Genomic DNA, 25,926 nt, shown 5'->3' on the forward strand with positions numbered 1-25,926 from the left:
CTTCCTTCCATCTGACTTTCCACCCTCTCCAATAATTGCTTCAAAGTGCAACTGCAAGGTTTCCCCCTTGTTACATCTTTAAAACCTTCTTATTGATAAATTCCTCTTCAGCACTTGACCTTTGGCCTAAATTCTATATTCTATCCTATTCTATGTTACTGCTAATAAAGCCATTATAAAATACAATTTCTTCAGCCTCTGTCCAATTGATGTTTAGTCATTTTCATCGCCATCATTTTTTTTATACAAAGCTGTCAGGCAATTCTTTTCTACTGTTTTACTTATTTGCATTTTTAGTAGTTGAATACTAATTTGAATAGACATTGTTTCTGCTTGCAATGACCTAATAATGGATATTTTCATATCACTTTTAAGAGTTTTTTGCTCAGTTATTTTATACTTTCACTTTGTGCTTTGATGATGTGTTACTTGCATGAAAGTACATAATTGGAACACGGTCATTTCCTTTTAAACTTTTCTTGTGGTTTAGCTGATAATCAAATCGCATGCATATTTGTGAATTTTTTTATCATAAAACTTTTCAAATAAAGACAACTATCCTAATGGACTAATATGCAATGTAAAATGCCCACACTCAGCACGCACACGCACATGCACACACATCACTTCATGTCTTGAAGACACAATAAGCAGAATCGTTAGAAACAACTCTTATACATGAGCAGTTCTGTCGCATTGCTAGGCAGTAAATGAATAACTCATTCTTTCACATACAAAGACTGGCCCATTGAGGAAGATGGGACTGGTTGGTGGGCTTTTACCTATGTCTGATTTGTATAAAAAAATTAATATTAAACTTTATTTCAAGAAGAACCCATTATTCATCCACTTAGCTTTATTTCAAGAAGAACCCATTATTCATCCACTTAGCTTTACCTGCTGTTTTGGCAGGAAGGTGAGAGGGTATAGGTCCCAGCAGAGTGCTAATGGACAGATAGGATAAGAACCAAGTGGATATCCAAGGTAATCTCAGGGAGTAGAGTAGCAGTAAGCCCTGAGAGTGATTTAATAGACTGTACCCTGATACTTCAACAAGGCACAGAGATCAACAAAACCATTCAGAAAGGAAACAGTCCATCACCCAAGATCCATCCCTTATGCCTAATGTCTCAATAGGTAAAATTTGCAAAGAGGGAGGATGAGCTTGAAATCTGTGTTCTTCCTGGATGCAGCAAAATTTAAGAACTGACCCCTTGACCCTTGAATGCTATAATCCGGCCAGCCTTATCTGCAAACACTTCTGCACATGCCCGACAAACAGCAGTCTTAGCAAATGGGACACTGTATTCTTGGAGACATGTTCCCTTTCCTTTTGCTTAAACTTTCATCAAGATGTTTCTCAAAAGCAAGATGTGATTCAAAAGTTACACCAAGTACAGTCGACCCCCACTATTCGCAGATTTTCCTACAGACCGTTTACACCCATTATGCTTGTAAAATTCACCTATTTGTGGTATTTTTCACTTGAGATATATTTACAATTTACTGTATTTTCGTATAATTTTCGTGGCAAAATGCAATTTTTGTGTTAAAAATATTGAAATAATTGGGTCTAACTTTTTTTTTAACTTAAAAATATTGAAATAATTGGGTCTAACTTTTATTTTAACTATCAAAATAGCAGTTCTAAGCATTTTTAGAGTGGTTTAAGTAATTGCATATTTTATCTATTTAAGGAGATCTGGTACCCATCCCCCCAAAAAACAGGGGTCTACTGTACTATAATCTAAACTTCAAACTCATGAATTCCATCCACTTTAAGGGGGAGGATGAGGTGAAAAATCAGTATGAGTTCTATTAATCAACAATGTTTTCATTTTACTGAAGTTTAGTCACTAATTCACTCAATACCATGAATGAAACTATGGGCAGCTTCATTTCCCATAAGTAGCGTCTGCAATGCCCACAAGTGTTCCAACCTTGGTATACTGACCAATCTTGTTTTCCAGCCCAACAACCATATGACTTGATTACACTAAAAATAACAGCAGACCAAGAATACTACCTTGTGGAAAACTAGACTCAATAGGCCTTGGTTCACTGCTGCCAACTTGTAAGAAAATCTTGAAGTAATACTAAAACTTATCCACCTCTTCCAAGATCCTGAATTTAAAGATATGATTTACTAAATGAACAGAAGGACTAAAGATTTATCTGAATTACTCTAAACTTGAAACCTTATTAAAGTTCTCTTGCAAATAGCATATTAAACCATGACAGAGCATAGAAAGTACTAGACTACTTTCTATATGCATATTGACGATTAGCTAACAATCCTTTGGATTCTACATGTACAGTGGCTTAAAAATAAGTTTTTCTGAAGCTTTTGAAGGTGCAAGGTGAATAGAAATTGGCCTGCAGTCTCCAGATAAGACACTCTTTGGAACAAGCACTGTACATATTACTAAGCTTGCACTCATCAGCAAAGGTACTATGTGACATTCAAATCTATAGAATCTACTAATCTTGGGAGACACAGCACAAAAATCCTTTTTAAAAAACCTAGGGAAGAAACCATCAGGATCTTCACCCCTGCTATCAAAAGTACAGTATCAAGAATTTTCTTAAATTCCTAAAGCAAAATGCAAACTTTCTAAGAATGGGTTCAAGTTGACAAGTATCAGGGAAAGTGACATCCTCAGCTGATTACTTAGCTTCAAAAGCTCTATGAAACAGTTCAACCTTATCCTTAAGGTCAATAAAGGTGTCAACTCTCATCTCAAACCTTTGGATAGTTATGTCATCTGTCAAGCTTATTTGCCACCTCTTAATGTTGACTTATGTCATAGATGTAATGAGAATTCATCGTTTGTTGCATAAAATGTACTAGTACAACAAAAATATCCTCTCCACTCTTCTTTACCTGACTTAGCCGTTTTTGTTCGCAACACTAGTCAGGCTTCTGACACAAACAGTGTTGTTTTCTAGCACTAGGTTTGACACTAGTCAGTTTGCTTGTTATTTTATCTTGGTTACAACTAAAGTGTGGAATAGTTTGCCTATCAAGTGTATCATTTTTATTTTCTTTTCCCTAATAACTATCATTTTTTTACTACAACTTTTCTCTCTCTGCAGGCTGGTTCCCCTTTTAAGTGGGAGGATATGTTTCAGGTTTACTTCAAAATTTCCTTACAAGTAGGCAGCAGCAAGTTGCTGTTGATGGGATCTTTAGCAGCCCACAACCTTCTGTGTCTAGAGTTCCATTGGGCTGTGCTCTTGCTTCACTGTTATTTTTAGTGTATACAAGAGATATGTCTGTTGGCCTGAAAAACAAGATTGTTCAGTATGCCAGTGATGCAGCACTTGTGGTTGTCATCAAGTCCCCTCTTATGATCTTATGAGAAATGAAGCTGCCTTTAGTCTCAATCGTGACATGAAGCATATTAGTGAATGGTGTAGTTGGTGGAATATGAGGTTGAACTGAAATATTAAAACAAAAACACTGCTGATTAGTAGATCTCATACTCATTTCTCACCCCATCCTCCCCTTCAAGTTGATGGGACTGCTAAATGAGTCCAACGCTTTAAGTATACATACTTGGTGTAACTTCTGACACATCTTTTATGTAATAAAGGATAGTTTACCCAGACCTATGAGCCTAATACAGGCTCTTCTCAGGCTGGATTTCAGGAATTAATATTTCTAATGGTTTTTAATTACATTTCTGCCTTTTCTCACATTCAGCAATTATTGGCTACTAACCAAGAAACTTTATAACTATCATTAGGCTCGACTTCAAGTAAGAGTGGGTAGGGCTGGTGTGAGGTAAAATCCTTATAAACATACATACAAGAATCCATTTCCATTCTCAGTTACAAAAGTACAGCAAGAGCTTAACATCATTGCAAAGTACTGTATTTGTTTATCCAAATAAGTGAAATTAATAAAATAATTATTGGTGGCAGACTTAGAGATGCATCTTTCTACAGTGGGTTGATTTTGCCTCAAACCAGGAAATAAAAAAAGAAGGCTAGATAAGTAATCATTATAAGCTCAGACTATCTGAAAATCTTACTTTTCAATGAGCATTATCTTAAGGAGTAGGGTATATTATTTTGTTTTATGATTTTTATACTAAAAGTACTGAATTTCATCAATTATTCAACATTTTGAAAAATAATTCTGGGCACAGTCCTATAGTAGTACGTACTATAATCTAAGACAATGGTATCGCCACTATTGCTCTCTTGTCCTCTCCATTCATTTGTTATTCTCTATCTCACTCTCTCTCTTTGCATTAGTTTGTTATTCCCTCTCATGTCCTTCCCTTACTACGTATTCTTCTCTCATCCCCTGTGTGCAGGCAGTACATCCCACAGTGTTGCCAAGATAAATTTTTTTTTTTTTTTTTTTTTTCGGGGAGGGATGAGTGGAAACCAAGTACTACTAATAATGCTACATTTTTTAAATTTAATTTTTACACTTCTACACCAAACTATATAGGGTAAGTAAATGTACATAATTTAATTACAGTATTGAAAAGATTCGAGGAAAACTTAGATAAGTAACAAAGCATCAGGCCTAGAAAATAAAAAATCATAGATATATACAGCGTGATCCTTCTAAAAAAAAAAAAAGGGAAACGTACAATATACTTACTTTTTCTAGGCTTAATTTTTTCATAACCAAAGTTCTGACCTCTCTCTAATATGAGGTCACTGCCTTCCACATCAACTAGAGTCTTCTTTCTTAAAAAGTGGAAGTGATTCAGGGCAAAATTGTAAAATTCTTCCTCCAGTCTCATCACCTTTATGGGAAAAAAAAAATTTAACAATGTATTTTAACAAGAAATTTTCAGGACTGCATACCTTTGGAATGAGTTTAATCAATTCAGCTATCATTTGTTAAATACAATCAACGATCAAAACTGATTTTCTGTAATCCTCAATAACTGACAGCTTTAGGTCAGTAACAAAATTTTCTTAATGGGGGAATGCAAACTGTTCTTAAATTCTATCAGACATAGCAGCAATATTCAAGAATTAAACTATACTCCTGCTACTTTTCATATAAGTGCCCTCATTTAAGACCTACCCTTCTTCCACCATAAAAAGGTGCTCCACTTCATCTCTTCTACATTCGCTCACCATATACGTACTTCTGAGCCAAGAAATTCATGAATGTTTTGCAATCCTGAGAATTTCACCCCAACATTTTCCTACAGCACCAAATGGCCACTTCCCTGAATGCACTTATTTCTCTTTCTTACAAGTAACCATAATATATTTGTTTTGCTTATGTTGTTTTTCAATACTTTTTCCCATTCTTGCTTTCTTACCAATAACTGTAAGTTTTGTTTTTTAAATGTTCTTTTCTAAGCAATTCTGCAACCTCTTGCTATTTTTTCAGTAGCTGTGCAACCTCTTTCTCTGATTATACTGGTTACATTGGTCATCTGCCCCCAAGAGTTCCTAAGAGCCTTCCTTTCTGTAATTCTCTGCAGCTTCTTCCGCTGACAAAATATGCAACAAAAGATTTTAAGACTGATTCTTGATGGACATCAAAATCTGTTAATTCTTCTCATACACCTGCCACAATCTTCACTCCAGATCTTGTGTTACTGAACATTAACTCACTACTTCAAGAAGTTTTTTCGATGTCCTCTGGCTTTGCTATTCCCATCTAACTGCTTGCATTCCTGTTGTCATGTGCCTTCTCAAGATCCACAAATCTGTGGCATCTTTTTCACTTCACAGGGTACTTTTTCTGTAGTTGCTTCATCAAAAAGGCTGTCACTTGTTGATCTTTCTAACAAGAAACCGTCTGATGACTATCAATTTTAACCATTTTTCTCTGCCTTACATCTAGCAAGTAAAATAATCCTCTATAATTACTACAATGTACTATGTCCCCTTTTCCTTTGTATATAATACTATGTCCCCTTTTCCTTTGTATATAAGTACTGTCATACTCCTTCCCTAATTTCCTGGCCCTATCCCTTCCTCTATCATGTTTTCAAATATTTTAGTCACCTTATAAATTACCAGATCTCCACCTACTTTTAGCAAAACTTGCTTCCTATTTCTGATGGACTTACCATTTTGTTGCTTCCTATTTCTGATGGACTTACCACTTTGCCACTTTTCTTCCCATGGCTCCATCAAGCCTTTCTACCACGTCAACATTTTATAGTTCATATACAACATTCCTTCTCTCAGTATCAAAGCCTCCATTTTTATCTGCTACTTCAAGTAATTTTCTCTTTTCAGATCTTCTCCATCTTTCTTCCACCACTTCAGTAACCTGAATGTTTTCTCTGTTCTTCTATAGTGCTGAAATTCTTATTCCATTCCTTCCAACTAATCTTTGCCCTTCTGATCCCTTTCAAACAAAACTGCTCTTCTCTACATGCAGCACATCTCTATCCTCCTATCTTCCACCAGAGCTGTGAAATTCTCTTCTCCTATTCAAATCTCTTCATATCCCTTCCAATATGTTACACTGACACTTTTTCTAATTTTGCCTTCTTTCATGGCTTTCTACCTACCATATTTTGACACTATTTGCAAGTTCTTTTCTTTGATATTCCTTTGTTATCAGGTGAAACACTAAATTTTATAAATCAAATGTACTGTATATTACAATACAAAAATCTTGTAGAGTACAGCTGATAAATTGTTCTATTAATCAGCACATGACTTTCCCATTGATCTAGCATTAAACGCTAACAAAAATGACTCTACACATTCCTCAAATCCCTCACTATCAAAATTTAATAGTATGAACACGTTGATACTGAATGTGCAAGTATTTTCATGCCCTATATTTTTCCTCCACAATGTTATAAAAGTTATGATATGTACAAAATAAAACTGAGCTCCTAAAGCAACAAAGAACCCTCAATAAAACAAGAATACATCTTAGGCACTAGTCAGTATTTTATCAATGGTTATTAATATAATCTGGGGCAAGTACTAAGAGCAGGGAGAAGAACATGCTTACTCCTCAAAGGTTAAGTAAAACATTACAAATGTACCTTTGTGTTTTGCAGTTTGGCAACAGTTTCCTCTGAAGGCAATATCTTTTTCACAGTTTTCCGCAAATGAGATTTTGAGCCTGAAAAGGTAAAATTCAAAAATTACGGAAGAATAAGCTCAAAGAACACTAGATATGAGAACTCCAGCCTTCTCTGAATGCAAGACCAAGCCTAAAATATTCCAAATCACTGCCAGTCCAAATTCAATTAAACCATTTTACTATTTTCAATTTCAAATGGAAAAAAATCACAATTTGTCGTAAATTGTATTTTTCCCAACTATACAAACCTGAGGTCCTTTAACATATGGAATGTAATAAGCAGCAGCTGGAACCGGTCGTAAGCTTTTGACAAAGGAGGTTCAGTAGTTAACTGCTTGTCTGGTAGTCGGGTGTCCCGCCCGGCTGGGAGGTGAAGCTTCACTTTGCTTTAGGCCCAGGAACAGAGTGAGGAGTGGCATGAGGTGGGACTATGTGTAAAGGACCTCAGGTTTGTATAGTTAGGAAAAATGATATTGTTATAATACAATAAAGTTTCATACATACTTACCTGGCAGATATATACATAGCTAAGACTCCGTCGTCCCCGACAGAAATTCAAATTTCGCGCCACTCGCTACAGGTAGGTCAGGTGATCTACCGGCCTGCCCTGGGCGGCAGGACTTGGGAACCATTCCGTTTTCTACTCATATATTTTGCTCCTTCCACCTGTCTCCTTGTGGGGAGGCTGGGTGGGCCCTAATCGTATATATCTGCCAGGTAAGTATGTATGAAACTTTATTGTATTATAACAATATCATTTTCATACAATCAACTTACCTGTCAGATATATACATAGCTGATTGGCACCCTTCGGTGGAGGGTAAGAGACAGCTACTACTGGAATAGACAGGTAAACAACATCTGTTGTAGGTATAAAATAAAAACCTTGGTTCCTACCTGATAGGTGGTAGACTTCGTGGGTGTTTGCCCCGTAGTCTGCATCACCTCAAGAAACTTTAGCGAGATATGTGATCTATGGCCAAGAATTCTTGTGGGTCTGCCGAAGGGGTCTTATCCACTTACTCGGCAAAGCCTGAAAGGACTTTGTCAATGGGTGCTGATCCACTTACATGACAACACACCTTATTAAGGAGCACACAACCAATCCCGACCACCTGATCCTAACCACCATGTTAGTATTAAAAATTGCTCCGAGTTATCCCCAACTCTTCGCAACAACCGTAACTCAAACCACAATGCACACGCACCCAATAATTTCAAAAAAAAATTTTTATCTATTACAAGATATCACAAGAGTTCCTTACTGAACGGAAGTGACTGGCCGCTTGTGCGGTAACTGCACTTGTTCAGCAGAAAGTCTAGAACATATCTATTAAACTTAAGAAGTAAAAAAAAAAAAATTTTAGGGATTGTTGTCAGCTCCTGTACCCAGGATTGTGCCCGCAGACACAAAAGGACCTAAGGAAAAACATTTTTCATAGGTCACACGCACGTCCTTCAAATAGTGAGCAGCAAACACAGAATTACATCTCCAATATGTCGCTTCCAAGATATTCTTCAGTGACATATTTCTCTGAAAAGAGAGAGACGTCGCCACTGCTCTCACTTCATGAGCTCTTACTCTCAGGAGTTTTAAAGAATCATCCGTGCAAGCCTTATGAGCGTCCGTAATTACGTTCCTGACAAAAAAGGCTAAAGCATTCTTAGACATAGGTCTTGATGGATCCTTCACTGAGCACCAAAGACCTTGTCTAGAACCTCCCAACTGTTCCTTTTTCTGTAAGTAAAACTTTAACGCCCTTACTGGGCAAAGAGACCTCTCCGGTTCCCTGCCGACGAGACCCGATAATCCTTTTACCTCGAAGTTTCTCGGCCAGGGATTCGAAGGATTTTCATTCTTCGCCAAGAATAATTCCTTGAAGGAACAGATGGCTGAATCTATATTGAACCCGACTTTGTCACTAAGGGCGTGCAGTTCACTAACTCTTTTCGCCGTCGCTAGTGACAAAAGGAATAAACATTTTCTCGTTATATCACGAAACGAGGCCAAATGTAGGGGTTCAAATTTCTCTGAAGCCAAGAACTTCAGCACTACGTCTAGATTCCAGTTAGGGGGAGAAGTAATCCTAGACTTCTTGGTCTCAAACGACCTAATCAGATCATGCAGATCCTTATCGTTTCCCAAATCTAGGCCTCTATTCCTAAAGACGGCCGATAGCATACTCCTATAGCCCTTTATCGTGGCTACGGAGAGCTGCGATTCTTCTCTCAGAAATAACAGAAAATCAGCTATTTCTGTTACAGAGGTACTGGAGGAGGACAACTTCTTTGACTTACACCACCTTCTAAAAACTTCCCACTTGGATTGGTAAACCCGGATAGTGGAAGTTCTCCGGGCTCTAGCGATCGAGCTTGCTGCTTTGCTAGAAAAGCCTCTCGCTCTGACAAGTCTTTCGATAGTCGAAAGGCAGTCAGAGCGAGAGCAGGGAGGTTTTGATGAAACCTCTCGAAGTGTGTGTCTGAGAAGATCCCTCCTTTGTGGAAGGGATCTGGGGAAGTCTACTATCCACTCCAGTACCTCTGGGAACCACTCTTGAGCTGGCCAAAAGGGGGCTATCAGGGTCATTCTTGTCCCTTTGAAGTCACAAACTTCCTGAGCACTTGCCCCAGAATCTTGAATGGGGGAAATGCGTAAACGTCTACCTGAGACCAATCTAGCAGGAAGGCGTCTACTGCTAGAGCTCTGGGATCTTCCACTACTGAACAGAAGACTTCCAGTCTCTTCGAGAGGAACGTGGCAAAGAGGTCGACATGAGGAGTTCCCCAAAGAGACCAGAGCTTGAGGCAAACGTCTGAGTGGAGGGTCCACTCGGTATGAAGGACCTGGTTCCTCCTGCTCAGCCTGTCCGCTCTTACGTTCCTTACTCCCTGAACGAACCTCGTCAAGAGAGAGATGTTCCTTTGCGATGTCCACAACAGCAGTTCTCTTGCGAGTTCGTAAAGGGCATACGAGTGAGTACCTCCTTGCTTCCGATGTATGCCAGAGCGGTTGTATTGTCCGCATTCACTTGTACTATTTTGTTGCATACTAACGGTTCGAAGCTCTTTAGAGCTAGGTGTACAGCCAACAGTTCTTTGCAGTTTATGTGCCAGGACACTTGAAGAGCATTCCAAGTGCCTGACACTTCTCTCTTTCCCAAAGTGCTCCCCAACCTTTTTTCCGACGCGTCGGAAAACAATACAAGGTTTGGGCTCTGTAATGTTTCCAGGGAAGTACCCTTGTTTTCCCTCAGTGGGAGTAACCACCATTCTAGATGTCGTATTATCAGATCTGGAATGGGAAAACTGTCCGAGAGGAGTCCTGTCTTCATGTTCCACGAACTTCTGAGGAAGAACTGAAGAGGACGGAGATGAAGTCTTCCTAGATGAAAGAACTGTTCGAGCGAGGAAAGGGTCCCTAACAGGCTCAACCATTCCCTCGCCGAAGTCCGTTCCTTCCTTAGGAAGAGAGAGACTTTTTCTAAACCTCTCGCTAGTCTCTTGAGAAGGAAATACTCGAAAACCCCGAGAATCCATCCGAATCCCCAGATAGACCAAGTTCTGGCTGGGGATCAGTTGGGACTTCTCGAGGTTCACGAGTAATCCTAATGTCTTTATCAGGTTTAGTGTCACAGTCAGGTCCTCCAAACACTGGTTCTCTGACTTTGCTCTGATAAGCCAGTCGTCTAGGTATAGAGATATACTGATTCCTTTCAGATGAAGCCATCTCGCCACATTTTTCAAAAGGTTCGTGAAAACCTGAGGCGCCGTAGACAGGCCGAAACACAAGGCTCTGAATTGGAAGATCCTTCCCCCCGTCATGAAACGGAGGTACTTCTTCGACGAAGGATGGATCGGGACGTGAAAATAGGCGTCCTGGAGATCCAGAGACACCATCCAATCCCCTTGGCGAAGAGCCGCAAGGACTGAAGCAGAGGTTTCCATGGAGAACTTCTGTTTTTGAAACAAACTTGTTCAGAGCGCTGACATCCAGAACTGGTCTCCAGCCCCCCGAGGCTTTCGCAACCAAGAAAAGACGATTGTAAAACCCTGGGGAGCTTTGATCCAGCACTAGTTCTATAGCTCTCTTGTCCCACATCTGATCCACCATTTGTTGAAGAGTATCTTTCAACACAGGGTCCTTGTAATTGGCGGACAATTCCCTCGGAGTTGACGTCAGGGGAGGATTGTCCAGGAAAGGAATGAGATATCCCTTCTGAAGCACCGACATCGACCAAGCGTCTGTGTCGATGCGAGTCCAGGCTTCCGCAAATCCCCGAGCCTGGCACCTACTGGTGTTTGGAGGAGCGCCACTTCACTTTCCCCTTTTAAAGGGGCGGAACGAGGCTCGACCTCTCTTCTCGGTCGTTTTCCTTTTAGCGGTAACTCTAGTGGGAGGGCCTCTCCTCGAAAGGGGCCGAACAGGAGTAGACCCCCCTTTCTTTTTCTCCCACCATCACTGGTCTCTTCCTGGACGATTGCAGGAGAAGATCCTGTGTCGCTTTCTCCGTCAGAGATCGGGAAATATCCCTCACCAACTGTGAAGGGAACAGAAAATCAGACCTAGGGGCGAATAACAAAGCTGCTCTTTGCGAATGTGATACTGCTTTCGTCAAGAAAGCGCTAAAAACAGATCTCTTCTTCAAGAGACCTGCTCCAAATAAGGAAGAAACTTCCCCTGAGCCGTCCTGCACCGCCTTGTCAATACATGACAAAATTGCCAGGAGTACGTCCGGTTCTAGCCCTTCAGGGGCATGAGCCTTCTGGACACCACCCCAAGGGACCAATCTAGGAAGTTAAAGACTTCTAGAATGTGAAAAAGTCCCTTGAGGAGATGATCCAACTCTGAAAGACCCCAAGTAATCTTCAAGTAATCTTAGCCGTTGTGAAGGCTATGTCTCCTGGATGCATCTACCAGACTGGAAAAGTCAGCTTCAGCTGAAGCTGGTAGTGTGAGACCCATATTCTCCCCAGTCTGGTACCAAATCCCTCTCTTGCCCGTAAGTCTAGCGGGAGGCATGCAAAACACTGTCCTTACTAGCTCTTTCTTAGTTAGCATCCAGCTATCCAGCGATTGCAGAGCTCTCTTCATAGAAATCGTCGGTCTCATCTTCAAGAAAGCCGACGATTTCGGTGTCTTAGAGCATGAAAAAAGTGAACGAGGCGAAGGAGGAGCGGCAGGGATCAATGCATCTCCGTATTCCTGGAGAAGGAGAGCTGTCAAAACTTTGTAGTTAGACAGTCCTTCTTTACCGTGAGACTCGTCCTCTGAGTCCTCTTCCAAAATCGGATCAGAAGGAGAGGCCACTTCCCGTTCCGGGTCTTCCTGTTCAAAAACTCTCTCTACGGGAGACAAACTCCTAATAGGAGAGGGGCTAAGAGAGTGTAAAGAGCTCCTATGCTTGGCTGGCTCTTCGTACTTGGCTGGCTCTTCGCGCTTGGCTGGCGCCTCGCGCTTGGCTGGCGCCTCGCGCTTGCTGGTGGCGCCTCGCGCTTTGGCTGGCTGGCGCCCGTCGCGCTGGCTGGCGCCTCGCGCTTGGCTGGGGCGCTCGCGCCTGGTGGCGTGGCGCCTCGCGCCTGGCTGGCGCCTCGCGCTTGGCTTGGCGTCTCGCGCCTGGCTGACTCCTCGCGCTTGGCTGGCGCCTCGCGCCTGGCAGGATCCTCGCGCCTGGCTGACGTCTCGCGCCTGACTGACTCCTCGCGCTTGGCTGGCGCCTCGCGCCTGACTGGTGTCTCGCGCCTCTCAAAGCTCTCGCGCCTGACTGACGCCTCGCGCCTGGTTGAAGTCTCGCGCCTTTCTGGTGCCACATCCTTGTATGACAGATGCTTGTCTGGCGCCTCGCGCTTGGCTGAATCCTCACGCCTGGTTGTTACCTCGCGCTCGGCTGAAGCTGCTGGTCTGGCAGACGTATCCCATCTGGGAGTATCCTCTCGTCTGTAAAGCGTTTCTCGCTTGTCTGACGCTCTAATCCTAGAAGACGCTTCTCGTCTGTAGGACGCCTCGCGCTTGACTGGCGCGACGCGCTTGTCTGGCGAATCAAAATCGTCCAAAGAGTCTCTATCCGAGTAATTCTCAAAAGACTCATGTCTCACAGGAGCCTCACTCCTGGCGGGAGAAGGAAGACGAGTCTTCTTGACCGGCAGTCTCACGTCTTTCTTACGAGGAGGATCCTTCGAAAGGACTCCTACTAAGGCGGATAGCTGTTCCTGCACCGCCAAAATGATCCTCTTGGAAGCCTCTCCTGCGTCTTCTTGAACGGGAGAGGGAGACCTCGAAGGCGTTTTGCCCATCATCATGGGACGTCAAACCCTCTTAGCCTTCTTGATAGAAGGAGGCTCTTCTTCCGAAAAAGCTTCTGGGCTTGAATCCAACACAGGATCTCTCCAGTGCCTTTTCAGGGGCCTGGACAAGTCCGAATCCTTCCACCCTCGTTTAGGAGAGGGAGAAGCGGACGAAGAGAAGCACTCTCTGAGGACGCTTTTTCGATAGCGGTCCTGAGCAGTCTGTCTATATACAGCACCTGCTGAAGGGACGCCTGACCGGGGGGAATTCTCCACAACCTCCGTACGGCTTTCGACTTTCCTTCTCCTCTGGGCTTGGGAGCTTGGAAGAGGTCTAGGCCTGGGAGCGTCGCAGAGACGGTCAGACGCCCCCTCCACAACACTGGGGACACTCACTTCACTAAAATCACTTTCACAGTCCTTACCTTTCATGGTAGCCATTTTGGATCTCATCCTGTGAAGAGTAGCCTTCAGTTCAGCAATTTCCGAGGCCGAATCTGAATGTAAAGCCAGTGAGGGTCCTGATACAGAATCATAATTAAGAGAAGAGTTAGAATTCTCCAAAGGCTCAATAGGCCTTGTACTACTACCCGCAATCTTAGATGCAGCCCTTCTGACTCTATCCCTTTCTAACTTCTTCAAGTAAGAAGTTAGAGTCTTCCATTCCTCAACATTCAACCTCTCACACTCATGACAGGTGTTAGAAATAGAACAATCAAAAACCCTACATTTGCGACATACAGTGTGAGGATCAACCGAAGCTTTCGGTATCCTCACCTTGCAGCCTACATTCACACACATTCTCACACAAACACTTGAATCAGACATTCTGAAGAAAAATCAAAAGCAAGTCCAAATCCAGTCCACAGTAGCGAATGCCAAAACAACGATCCAGGTACGTCACCAAAAGTCCACAAAAAGATGATCAATTGTCTAGAAAAGCGAATTCCAGTCAAGAGGTGGCAGCAACGATGTTGATACCACCGGCGACAGAAAATATATAAGTAGAAAACGATATAAGTAGAAAACGGGAATGGTTCCTAGTCCTGCCGCCCAGGGCAGGCCGGTAGATCACCTGACCTACCTGTAGCGAGTGGCGCGAAATTTGAATTTCTGTCGGGGACGACGGAGTCTTAGCTATGTATATATCTGACAGGTAAGTTGATTGTATGAAAATACAATTTACGACAAATTGTGATTTGTTCCGACATGTAATACAAACCCTCGGTCCTTTAACATTTGGAAGACTCGCTTATTGGTGGGTGGAATCTGAGTCTTAAGAACAGACTGGTGTTCATCCGACCTTGGTTCCCTCCCTGGTCGTAAGAGCAGAGGGAGGGATCCTAGCCTCTGCCCAGCTGATTGGGGTGTGCACTGCAGGATCAGTGGTTAGACCTCTGGACCAAATTCATAATTTATTGATTGATTGTGTCTATCAAATCTGGCGTCACAACATCTGGGTAATTGACACCGAAATAAATTGAATAGAAAAAATTAAATTTTAAATAAATTTCATATAAAAATATCTATAAATATATGTATATAAAAATTTTTTTCATATAAAAAAGTTCTTACATAGACGATCTATGTATAATTTAAATTTGGTTGAGGAGGCCTGCCTCCCCCATAAATTTATATAACTGCTCTATATTACAATCCTTTCCAAGAATTGTAGTTAGGATAAAATTACCTACTCTGTCACGACCCCAAGACAGGAACCTATGTCTCAAATTCCCGAATCTGGGACATTCAATAAGGAAATGTTTCACAGTCAAGGGCACAGTACAGTTCTCGCAAAACGGAGGATTTTCACGAGATATCAAGAACCCATGTGTGAGTCTTGTATGCCCAATCCTCAATCTGCACAACATCGTTTCTTGTCTCCTTGGCATATATGGATATGACCAAGGAGACACTGAAGTGATACTGCACATTTTTTTATTAGTTAAAATATCCTCCCACTGGGACTGCCAACATTTTTTAATTCTCTGACCTACTAGAGGATACAAATCCCGATATGGTAGTAGGCATCTTGTGGGTTCTGGGGAGCTAACCGCAGACTTTGCAAGTTGGTCAGCTTTCTCATTCCCAGCCACCTAAACATGGGAAAGCACCCAAAAGAACTTTATTTCTTTCCCTCTTCTTTTTAGTAAAAGCAGCCATTCCAATATATCTAAAATCAGAGGGTTTAAAGGGTTAAAAGATTCCAGTGACTGAAGAACACTTCTTGAGTCAATATATATAATAAAATTATTTTCATTCCGAATTAAAACTTCCTTTAAAGCCTTTAAAATTCCATATAATTCTGCAGTAAAAATCAATGCAACAGATGATAACCTGCAGCTTCTCTCTACATCAGGGAAGGCTACACCAAAGCCGACGCCAGCATCTGACTTTGAGCCATCCGTGAAAACTGCAGTGAGTCATCATGTTGCAAAGAGTGTTCTAAAAATATTGACCGCATGGCCTCACTGGACAATTCTGTCTTGGTAAAATTAAAATATCTACAAAATTTTACCTCTGGAAAGTTCCAGGGGGGACTAACTGAATATTTTGCTGGTAAAATCTTGATTCTTGGCATATTTAATTCACGGACAATAAAATTTACTCTAAAACCGAATGGATGAGATTGCTTGGGGTGACTTTCATAAAACTGCCAATGCCTTTCATTTCTCATACAAATGCTGGTTAAAGACTTGGATAGCCTCTGGAATCTATACCAGCTCCGAACCAGCAGACGCTTGTAATGAAGATCCAGTGGCACCTCATCAGCATCTACAAGCATGCTCTCGGTATGATTTAAATGCTCCAGTACACAACCGTATTCCTCCATGATGAATTGAGTTGAGCATTTTAAGGCTATTTGGCTTTGCAGAAGTGTACACCTCACACCCATAACTTAATTTTGAAAAGACCAAGGCTTTATATAATCTCAACATCTGAGTTCGGTCTGCATCCCATGAAGTATGAGAAAGGACTTTCAGCAAATTCATTGCTTTCAAGCATTTTGCCTTAATAAATTTCAGATGTGGAATCCAGGTCAGCTTGCTATCAAAAATCAAGCCAAGAAACCTTGTTTCACCAACACATGGAATTCTCTGCCTATGAATGAACAGATCTGGATCAGGGTGGATTCCCCTTATATGACAAAAGTGCATAGTTACCGTTTTACTGGCAGAAAATCTAAAACCATTAACCTCAGCACACTTTACTATATTATCAATGCAGAGCTGAAGGCGGCGTTCAGCCACTGCCATCCTTGATGCTGCAAAGGAAATCGATAGGTCATCAACAAAAAGGGTATATGTTATATCTGGGGGAATTATTTTAGAAACCCCATTGATTACCAAGGCAAACAAGGTTACACTTAAAACACTTCCTTGTGGTACTCCTTCTTCTTGATTGAATACATCTGACATTGTTGCTCCAACCTGAACCTGAAATATCCTATTTTTTAAAAAAGCCTTAATAAACAGGGACAAATTGCCTCTCAGGTTACATTCATAAAGGACCCTCAAAATGCCATATCTCCATGTTGTATCATAAGCCTTTTCTAGATCAAAGAAAACAGTGATGTGATGCTGCTTGTTGGCAAAAGCTTCACATATTGAAGATTCCATTCGTACCAATACATCAGTTGTGGAGTGTATACTCCGAAAACCACACTAAGCAGGCGACAGATATTTATCTCTTTCCAAGTACCACATCAATCGTATGCTCACCATTTTTTTCCATGATCTTACACAAACAAGATGTCAATGGAATAGGACAATAATTCTCTGTCTTGAATGGATCTTTTCCAGGTTTCACAAATGGCAGTAATTTTAACTTCTCCCAAAGCTTGGGGAAGATATGTTCTTGGTAAATTCTGTTAATTAGGCTTAATATGAAAAGTCTGGTATTTTCAGGGGTATGCTTAATCATTGAATATGTTATATCATCCAGTCCAGGAGCTGATTCATTACATTTATTCAAGGCTGATTCAAATTCTCTAATAGTAAAAGGAACATTGTATTGCTCATGTCTTAAGGTATTAAAATAAATTTTGACCTGTTCCATTATCTGTCTTTGAGCTGAATAGGGTCTATCATCATTTTTCTTCGCAACATTAGCAAAATGATTAGTAAACTCATTTGCCACTAACTGGAGGTCTGCTACCTCGCAACCATTGATCTTGATAACTGGAGGTTGACAAGGAGTGAACTTGCCGCTATTTTTCTAACTCTCTTCCAAACTAGAGTCAGAGGAGTTTTCAAATTTAGTGAAGATATGAATATCGTCCAAGATTCTTTTCGTGCTTTTTTGATTTCCATGCGAAAATGAGCTCTCGCTTTTCGAAATTCAACACAATGAGTTTCCTGGCATTTACGAGTCCACCAGGGAACTGGTCGGTGGACAAATTTGCCCGAAGTCCTAGGTATAGATTGAAGACCAGCTGAGAACATTGTTGTACTCAAAAAGTCAAGAGCCTCATCTACACAGGGAAAGTCATCAGCAGAGTCATCTATTGAGCTGTGCTCCTGGAATGTTGACCAATCAGCTTTACCAATGTTCCATTTGGGTAGACTTGAAGATGGAGGTCACTGGTAAATCTATCATTTATAGCTTTCCAATTAAAGTAAAAAAGACAGTCATCACTACATATAGATAAATCAATGGCTGATAACGTGCCTGTTTGAACATGAAAATGCGTAGACTCACCAGAGTTGAGGATCCCCACATTTTCATCTTCTATGATGGAACCTAAGCACCTTCCTCTTTGATTGGTGATGATGTCACCCCAGAGAGGGTTTCTGCTATTCATATCTCCCAAAATAACAAAAGGACGTGGTAACTGTAGAATAAGAGATTTAAATTCCTTGATGGGGAAGACTTAGTTAGGTGGTAAATAGAGAGAGCATTCTGTATATTTTCTTTGCAAATGGATCTGCACACCTATCACTTGCAATGCTGATTGGATACTAATAGGATTTTGAGGGGTGTCATTTCGAACATATAACACGACACCACCATGGCTTCCAATATTTAAATTATAGGTGGAATGATAGGATGTATACTCTCGTGGGCTGAGGCACATATTATTACCAATTATGGTCTCCTGCAGAGCTATACAAACAGGAGACACCTTTGATATGAGCAGCCTTAATTCTTCCCATTTAGCTCTTAATCCCTGACAGTTCCACGAGAGAAAATTAATGAATTTTACTTTCCTTTAGAGGCTGTTACATTAGAGCCTCTTTTAAGAGCTTTCAGCTTACAACCTTGCTCTTTTTTTCTGGAAGGAAACCAATTGTTTAGGGCTGCCTTCCTTTTTAGAGGGTTATCAGTCTCGGGAACAGCAGACAAAGCTGGTGTCTCCTGAGGAGGGATGTGAGGATTGGACATTGGTGCATCCTCCAAAGCATTTACAGCTAGTACAGCCTCCAGAGAGGTGGGAGCGCCAGGCATACCCTCCACAGCCTCCACAGAGGAAGGTGTACCAGAAATCACTGGTTCTGCTTCCATAGAAGCAAGGGTGTCAGAAACCACTGGCACTGCCTCCAAAGAGGCGGGAGTGCCAGAATCAACTGGCACCACCTCCGAAGAGGCAAGAGTACCAGAAATCACTGGCACAGCCTCCAAGGAGGCAGGAGCACCAGATATCACTGGCGCAGCCTCCGAAGAGGCAGGAGCACCAGAAATCACTGGTGCAGCCTCCAGAGAGGCAAGAGCACCAAAAATCACTGGCGCAACCTCCGAAGAGGAAGGAGCGCCAGCAACAATTGGAGCCGCCTCCAAAGAGGCACGAGTATGGGTCGTCACCGGTTTCTTATTTAAATTATCCTTATTAACATTTATATTTCTCTTTCAGTTGGCAGCGACACTGGAAAAGGATATTCCTGGTCTAACATATTGATTCAATACTCTCTCTTTTGCCTCCCTAAATGTGATACGTTCTGTTACACTTAAAGTTTGAATCTCTTTTTCTATGATGTATACATCACAATTAAGAGAAGATGATGGATGATTTTCTCCACAATGTATACATCTGGCTTGTTTATTACATATGCCATGCTCTGGTTCACTGCATTTGACACAAGTGGCTGGCTTGCCTTGCAGTTTCTGTCTACAGGACCCTAACATATGTCCGAATTCTTGACAATGGAAACATCTCCTCGGTCTTGGGATATATTGTTTAATCTTGAAACGTAGCCAGGCTGCTTTTACTACAGTAAGTAATCGAGTAGAGTTAAATGTAATAATTAAATTGGGAAGTGGTACAAAGACTCCATTTACCTTCTTCTTCATTCGTTCAACTCTTATTACACCTTGATCTTTTAATTCCTCTACAAGTTTTTCTTCGGCATACGTCATCAGTTGGGGAGCACATATCATTCGCTTGGAGTGATTCCAAAAAGCATGTACTGCACATTGTACTTTGACTCCTCCAAGGTGTGATATTTTCAGTTTTTCAGTTTCTTTGGCTGAGGTAGATTCCACCGTCAGCTTTCCTCTACCTTCATAAGAAATCTTAGGCTCTCAGCCACAACACTTCACAATATCTCGATATAAAGCAAAAATATCATAACTATCTTCTTCCAGATTAAAAGTTAAATACTTTTCATAAGACTTTTCAAATATTCAAGGTCCAATTTCAAACATGTCTCTGCTTAATTTCCCTTTACTCTGTACAGGAGCATAGGGTTTCAGCGTAATTACACTGGAAGGTTTTTTTATTTTTCCAGAGGAAGGTTGTCAGGGGAGGTTCCAGTAGTCATTAACTGTGCCGATTCACCGCCATCAAAGGGCCCTGGGGTACTTGAATCTTTATTATTTGATTTCATAAAGATTTAAGTTAAAAAAAATTAATAAATAAACCTGAAAACCTTAAAAAGATATCATCAGCCTTTCATGGATTTTATTCTTCCACTAATGGCACAAGTGAGAACCGACTCCCAAATGTCCGCGTCCCTACCCTACCCCACAGGGGTAGGGTAGGGACATGATTAGAGTGGCCCAAGTGTAAGCCAAACCCACTTGATAGGACTGAGAGTATTACCAGAATACAATCATCCCCACCCTAACCACATTATGGGCAAACCGGACAGAATGCCGAGTCCTATCCGCAAAACTAGACCCCCCTGGAATCCGTGGTCCAGACCTGCAAAATAGTTCCGCCTGATATCACTCAGGTCCAAACATTATCGGGCAGTTGATGGTCCTGCCACGGTTTCCACTATTTAGCTTCAGATATAAAACCCAGTCCCAGTTATGATATCTTTTCTGTTTAACAGGTCCAGTAAATTTCAGCAAACGTGGAAAATTCCACATAATTAATCCGAAATGCTAGTAAAAAATATTACATGCAGGAGAAGGATGTGGTAAGAATGGAAAAATTGCAGAAAGAAGGAAAGGTTCTGACTAATTTAGTTGGATCAGCAGCTGGGGCCCAAGGACCAGTGAGAAAGCAACCCCACCAGGCATCAGAGCCCAGCTGTTGGTCCCTAGGCCCCCCTACCCACGCCAAGGGGTCAGCATCTAGGCGGCCAAATTCATAAGACAGAGGCAAGCGTGCCCCTTATGAATAGCAAGCAAGAACTAGTTCCTACTTCAAGAGCCAAATACAAGGTCATGGGTTTGTCTCTTGTTGGCATCCACTACCCACTTGTTAGGGGAGTGGTGGATAACCGCTCCTATCCCTACTAAAAGGGATAGGACAGAGCTCAGTCGCGTAGCTTACCTGCATCGGCCTCCTGTCCAGCGTAGTGACAACCACAACCCTCTGCCCACAGGTAGAGGAGAGAAAGGGGGAGGAAGAGAAGCCAGTCACACTCTCATTCGCTCACCCAATCACGCAGTCACATAAGGATGCGATGCTGTTCTGTCCGCTCGGGAGCTGGGTAAGCTACACAACTTGAGTAGTCACCACAGGTCCCAAGGAAAAGGTGTCCAAGGACCTGTTGGCGATATCCCGAAGATAAAAAGATGTGAAGGTGGTCTGGTTGCCCCAAACCCCTGCCTTCAGCACCTCTGCTATGGAGAAGTTCTTGCGCAAGGGTTGAACCAATACCTCTGACTTCGTGGGCTCTCGGATGAAGGGGACCAGTGTCGTCACTCCTACCCAAAGCGTACGCCTTCCTGATCACCTCACGAAGCCAGAAAGAAAGTGTGTTCTTGGACAACTTCTTGGTAACCCCGGTGCTAACGAAGAGGCATCGACACTCAGGCCTGAGGTGGCGAGTTCTCTTCAGATAGCGCCGTAGCGCCCTCACAGGACAAAGCAGCATCTCATCCGCATCATCGTCGGTGAAGTCCTTCAGGGAGGGAATCGTGAATGACTCGAACCGGCCATCAGGGACCGAAGGGTTCTGAGTTCTGAGTCTTCGCTACAATGCCAGGGCCAGCAGAAAGACGGTCTGACGACTACCGGAGTGGCACAAAGGATCTTCGAGTCAAACTCCTAAGGACGAGAGTCACATCCCACCCTGGGGGCCTGAGTTCCCTGGGTGGGCAAGACCTCTTGAAGCTCTTCATCAGGAGCGAGATCTCCATGGAGGTGGAGATGTCCACTCCCCGCAGCTTAAGGACTAGGGCCAGGGTGGCTCTGTAGCCTTTCACTGCGGAGATGGAGAAGAGCTTCTCTCAGCGAAGGAAGACAAGGAAATCCACTACCCGCTGAAGAGTGGCTCTGAGAGGAGAGAGACCCCGTCCACGACACCAACCATATAAGACGGACCACTTCCCCTGGTACACAGCTGCAGAGGACTGAGGTATCCCGCCATCTCTGTTACTGCTGAATGAGAAAAGCCTCTCGCTCACAAGAGATGGTGGATAACAGCCAGCCGTGAAGACACAGGGACCGAACCGATTGGTGGTACCGTTCCACGTGTGGTTGGCACAGGATGTTGTGCCAGTGGGGAATCTCTCGGTGCTTCGGCGAGAAGAGCCAGAAAGTCCGGATAACAAACAGCCTGAGGCCATTTGGGTGCCACCAGAATCATCCAAGATTCATGGTGACCAGCACCCTGCTGATCACCTTGCGAATCAGACAGAAAGGGGGAAAGGCGTACACGAAGAGGTTGTCCCACAGATGTTGAAGAGCATCCTCTGCAGCTGCCCATGGGTCCGGCACAACTGAGTAAAAAACCTAGATTTCTGTTGTGCTGGGTGGTGAACAGATCCACAACTGGACACCCCCACAGGTTGAAGAGCCTTTCTGCCACGTCTGGGTGAAGGGACCATTCGGTCCCTATCACCTGATTCCGACGGCTGAGCTTGTCTGCCACTACATTCCTCTTGACTGGAATGTATCGGGCCAACAGCTCTACCGAGTGAGCTACCGCCCACTCGTGCACCTGCATCGTCAACTAGTGCAACGGGAGGGACACTAGGCCCCCGTTTGTTGACGTATGCCGCTACCGTGGTGTTGTCGCTCATCAACACCACTGAGAGTCCCACCACCCATTCTTGGAACTCTTGGAGAGCGAAGAACGCTGCCTTGAGCTCCAGGACACTGAAGTGAAGGTGCTTGTTGCGATGGTCCCACACACCTGCAACCAGCAACTCCTCCAGTTGTGCGCCCCATCCCTCGGTCGACTCGTCTGAGAACAGCAGCATCTCCGGGGGGGAGTGTGAAGGGGCACTCCTCTTACAAGGTTCCCGTCGTCCAGCCACCAAGCTAGGTCTTGCCTCATCTCTTCCGTGAGAGACACGGGGAAGTACAGTGGGTCTCTTGCCTGTGACCAACTCTACTTTAGCCTTCGCTGAAGAGACCGCAGGTGAAGACGCCCGTGAGGGACTAACTTCTCGAGAGACGACAGGTGACCGATCACGACCTGCCACTGCTGAGCTGGCTGCTCCTATAGGGACAGGAACCGTTCGGCTGCCTCCCTGAACCTGCTGATCCGCGAGTCTGCGGGGAAGACTCACCCTGCTACCGTATCGATCTGCATGCCCAGGTACTTCATCCTCTGCTTGGGCTCGATATCTGACTTCTCGAAGTTCACCACAATCCCAAGATTGCGGCAAAACTCTAGGAGTCGATCCCTGTCCTGTAGCAACAGTGAGCGGGAGCTCGCCAGGACCAGCCAATCGTCGAGATACCTCAGAAGACGTATCCCTACCGAATGGGCCCAAGCCGACACCAGAGTGAACACTCACGTGAACACCTGTGGGGCGGTTGAGAGACTGAAACAAAGTGCCCTGAATTGGTACACCGTCCTGTCGAGGATGAAGCGTAGGTACTTCCTGGAGGACTGATGGATGGGTATCTGGAAATACGCATCCTTCAGGTCCACAGAAAGCATGAAGTCGTTCTCCCTGATAGAATCGAGCAGTGAGCGTGTCATTTCCATCATAAACCGAGTCTGGCGAACGAATCGGTTCAAGGGAGAGAGATCTATCACCAGGCGCCAGCCTCCGATGACTTCTCCACAAGGAAAAGTCGGCTGTAGAAGCCCGGTGACTGATCCTGTGCAATCTCCACAGCTCATTTGCTCAGCATGGCTTCCACTTCTTGCCGAAGCACTACGTCCCTGGCAGAACCGGGAACAAACATCTGTAGATGGACCGGGTTGGAGGTGAGGGGTGGCCGCGACTCGAAGGGTAGTAGATATCCCTCCCGAAGGACATCCACTATCCAGATCTCGGCTCCGTAGCGCTGCCAAGTTGCCCAATGGCTCGCCAGGCACCCCCCAACTTCCGGCAGCAGGTGAGGGGGAACGCCGTCCCTAGCGTTTCCCCTTCTTCGACTTCTTCCCAGATCCTCATCTGGAGAAGGAGGAATGGGAGGAGGGCCGACGGTCACTCCTTACCGTAGAAGTCGAAGGCTGGATCTTTCCTCTCGGCTTCGACAAGGCCGTCGTCTTAGCCGCAGAGGAAGCGCTAGCTGAGCTCTTTGGCTTAGCCACAGTGGCTCGAGGCTGCCCAGTCGCCTTCGAGACTGCCTGGTGGACTAAGCGGTCACTGTCCTCAGTGCGCCGCTGCTCCACCGCAGCGTCCACCATCTCTCTAAGAAAGAGAGCGGGGGGAATCCAGCACCGGTCCGTTTCTCAGACCGAAAGCTGCCTCACGCCCTGCCGACCTGGTCACTCGAGTGAGGACTGCGTCCCGACATCTCAGAACCAGATTGGCCCACAGGTTGGCCATCTGGTGGGCCAGGTAGGAGATAGCCCTACCTCCAGACTGGTACCATCTCCCGAAAGCTGGGTCTCCTTCGGGACTGATGTTTCCCGAGGAGGTCGCGACCTTGGACACTGTGAGGGACCACGGGTCCAGCCAGGAGACTGCTCGGAACGTTGCCATGGCAGTCGACTCCAAAGCCAATGCCTCTTGCTGTGAGAACCAGAAGCTCTCAAACACCAGGTGTTGAAGAGATACACCCGGAGTTAGCCTAGCCAGCTTTGAGTTAACCTGTTCGGGCGGCAGCGGGTCCTCCGATGGCACATAGAAGCGCCTCTGTCGCGGTAGAGGAGGGGGAAGCAGCTGGGAAAACCTGCCAGACCGAAGTGATCCCTCCTGTCCGGAGACGCAAGAGTCCACCTGGCCCAGCACACTGTCAGCCAAGGCTGATCGGGGCAGACCCACCGTCGTCTGGGGTTCCCTCTTAGGACCCCAGAACAACTCCAGCCTAGATGTACGCTCGGAGGGCGGGAGCACCGATCCTTCCCCGAGGTCATTGTGCTGACGAATCAGCGGGATGACCTCAGTGAAAGACCTCTAGATCTCGGGAATGACTGCGTCCCGAGGAGATGGACCATCAAATCCATCCAGAGAGAACGCCTCCCGAGACCCTCCTCCTTCCACAGGAGGAACCACGACGGACCCCTCTTGGTCTCCTCCAACCACTTGGGCGTACGATCTGGTCGGTCCCAAGACCGTGCCAGGTTCGTAGGCCCTTGTGGAGGGACCGCGAGAAGCGCACTCCTCACAGTCACTCCTAATCGCCTCGCCCCTCCCAGTGTAGCCCGAGGAGGTTGAAGGGATAGGAGAGGATGACCTGATGCTCCCCCCCCTGCCCACCGGCAGACCGGTGCGCTGGGGGGGGGGGCTGGAGGCGATCGCCAACCCGCGGCGAGGATCAAGTAGTTGCAGGCCTGGTCGCGTGGTCTCCCTGGGGAGAACTGCTAGACCGAGAACGGTAGTGATGGTCCCAAGTGTCAGGAGAGCTACTACCAGTCACCCTATCCATCCGGTCCCGGTGGGAGCGACAGTCAGGGGACTGGCAGAGTCCACTGTCGTGGTGGGAGCGTGGCCCGTCCTCACGGCACCTCACGGTACCTGGACCAGCTGAGGCTGGTTCTAGTGACTGGAGGGACCTCTTCCTCGCCTCAACCTGCGTACGGTCTGGGGGGACCGTTGCGTCAACCCTGGGAACCAGCAGATTGCCACGAGAGCGATCGCTGGCCTGGCGTGAGTCGCCTGAGCGACTGCCACCAAGTCTTCCGCTCCGTGCCTGGGTCCTGGCGGTGAGCTGGCTCGGCTGCCTGGACCCTGGCTGCACAGTCAGCCACGGGCGACCATACACACGGTACCTCTCGCGAACGAGCGGCCGAGATGGTACCTGGCAAACCCGACAGCGGAGCCTGGACTGCATCTGTTGGGGTAACCGTGGCCACGTGCTACGT

The 25,926-nt window shown here is 44.6% G+C and overlaps 1 protein-coding gene and 1 long non-coding RNA gene across 3 annotated transcripts in view; both read right to left on the minus strand.

Annotated features, from left to right (window-relative positions):
- Window positions 1–25,926, minus strand: part of LOC135214141 (uncharacterized) — a 556,803-nt gene that overhangs the window by 180,203 nt on the left and 350,674 nt on the right. The window lies entirely within an intron of this gene.
- LOC135214495 (heparan sulfate 2-O-sulfotransferase 1-like) overlaps window positions 1–25,926 on the minus strand; it is a 127,329-nt gene that overhangs the window by 15,825 nt on the left and 85,578 nt on the right. The window contains exons 7-8 of the mRNA XM_064248866.1: window positions 6,999–7,078; window positions 4,622–4,769 (exon numbers count right to left, since the gene is read on the minus strand). Of these exons, the coding sequence (XP_064104936.1) occupies window positions 4,622–4,769; window positions 6,999–7,078 (228 nt within the window). The remainder of the gene's footprint in view (window positions 1–4,621; window positions 4,770–6,998; window positions 7,079–25,926) is intronic.

This window comes from Macrobrachium nipponense, chromosome 45, assembly GCF_015104395.2.
Source record: "Macrobrachium nipponense isolate FS-2020 chromosome 45, ASM1510439v2, whole genome shotgun sequence".
Classification (NCBI taxonomy): domain Eukaryota; kingdom Metazoa; phylum Arthropoda; class Malacostraca; order Decapoda; family Palaemonidae; genus Macrobrachium; species Macrobrachium nipponense.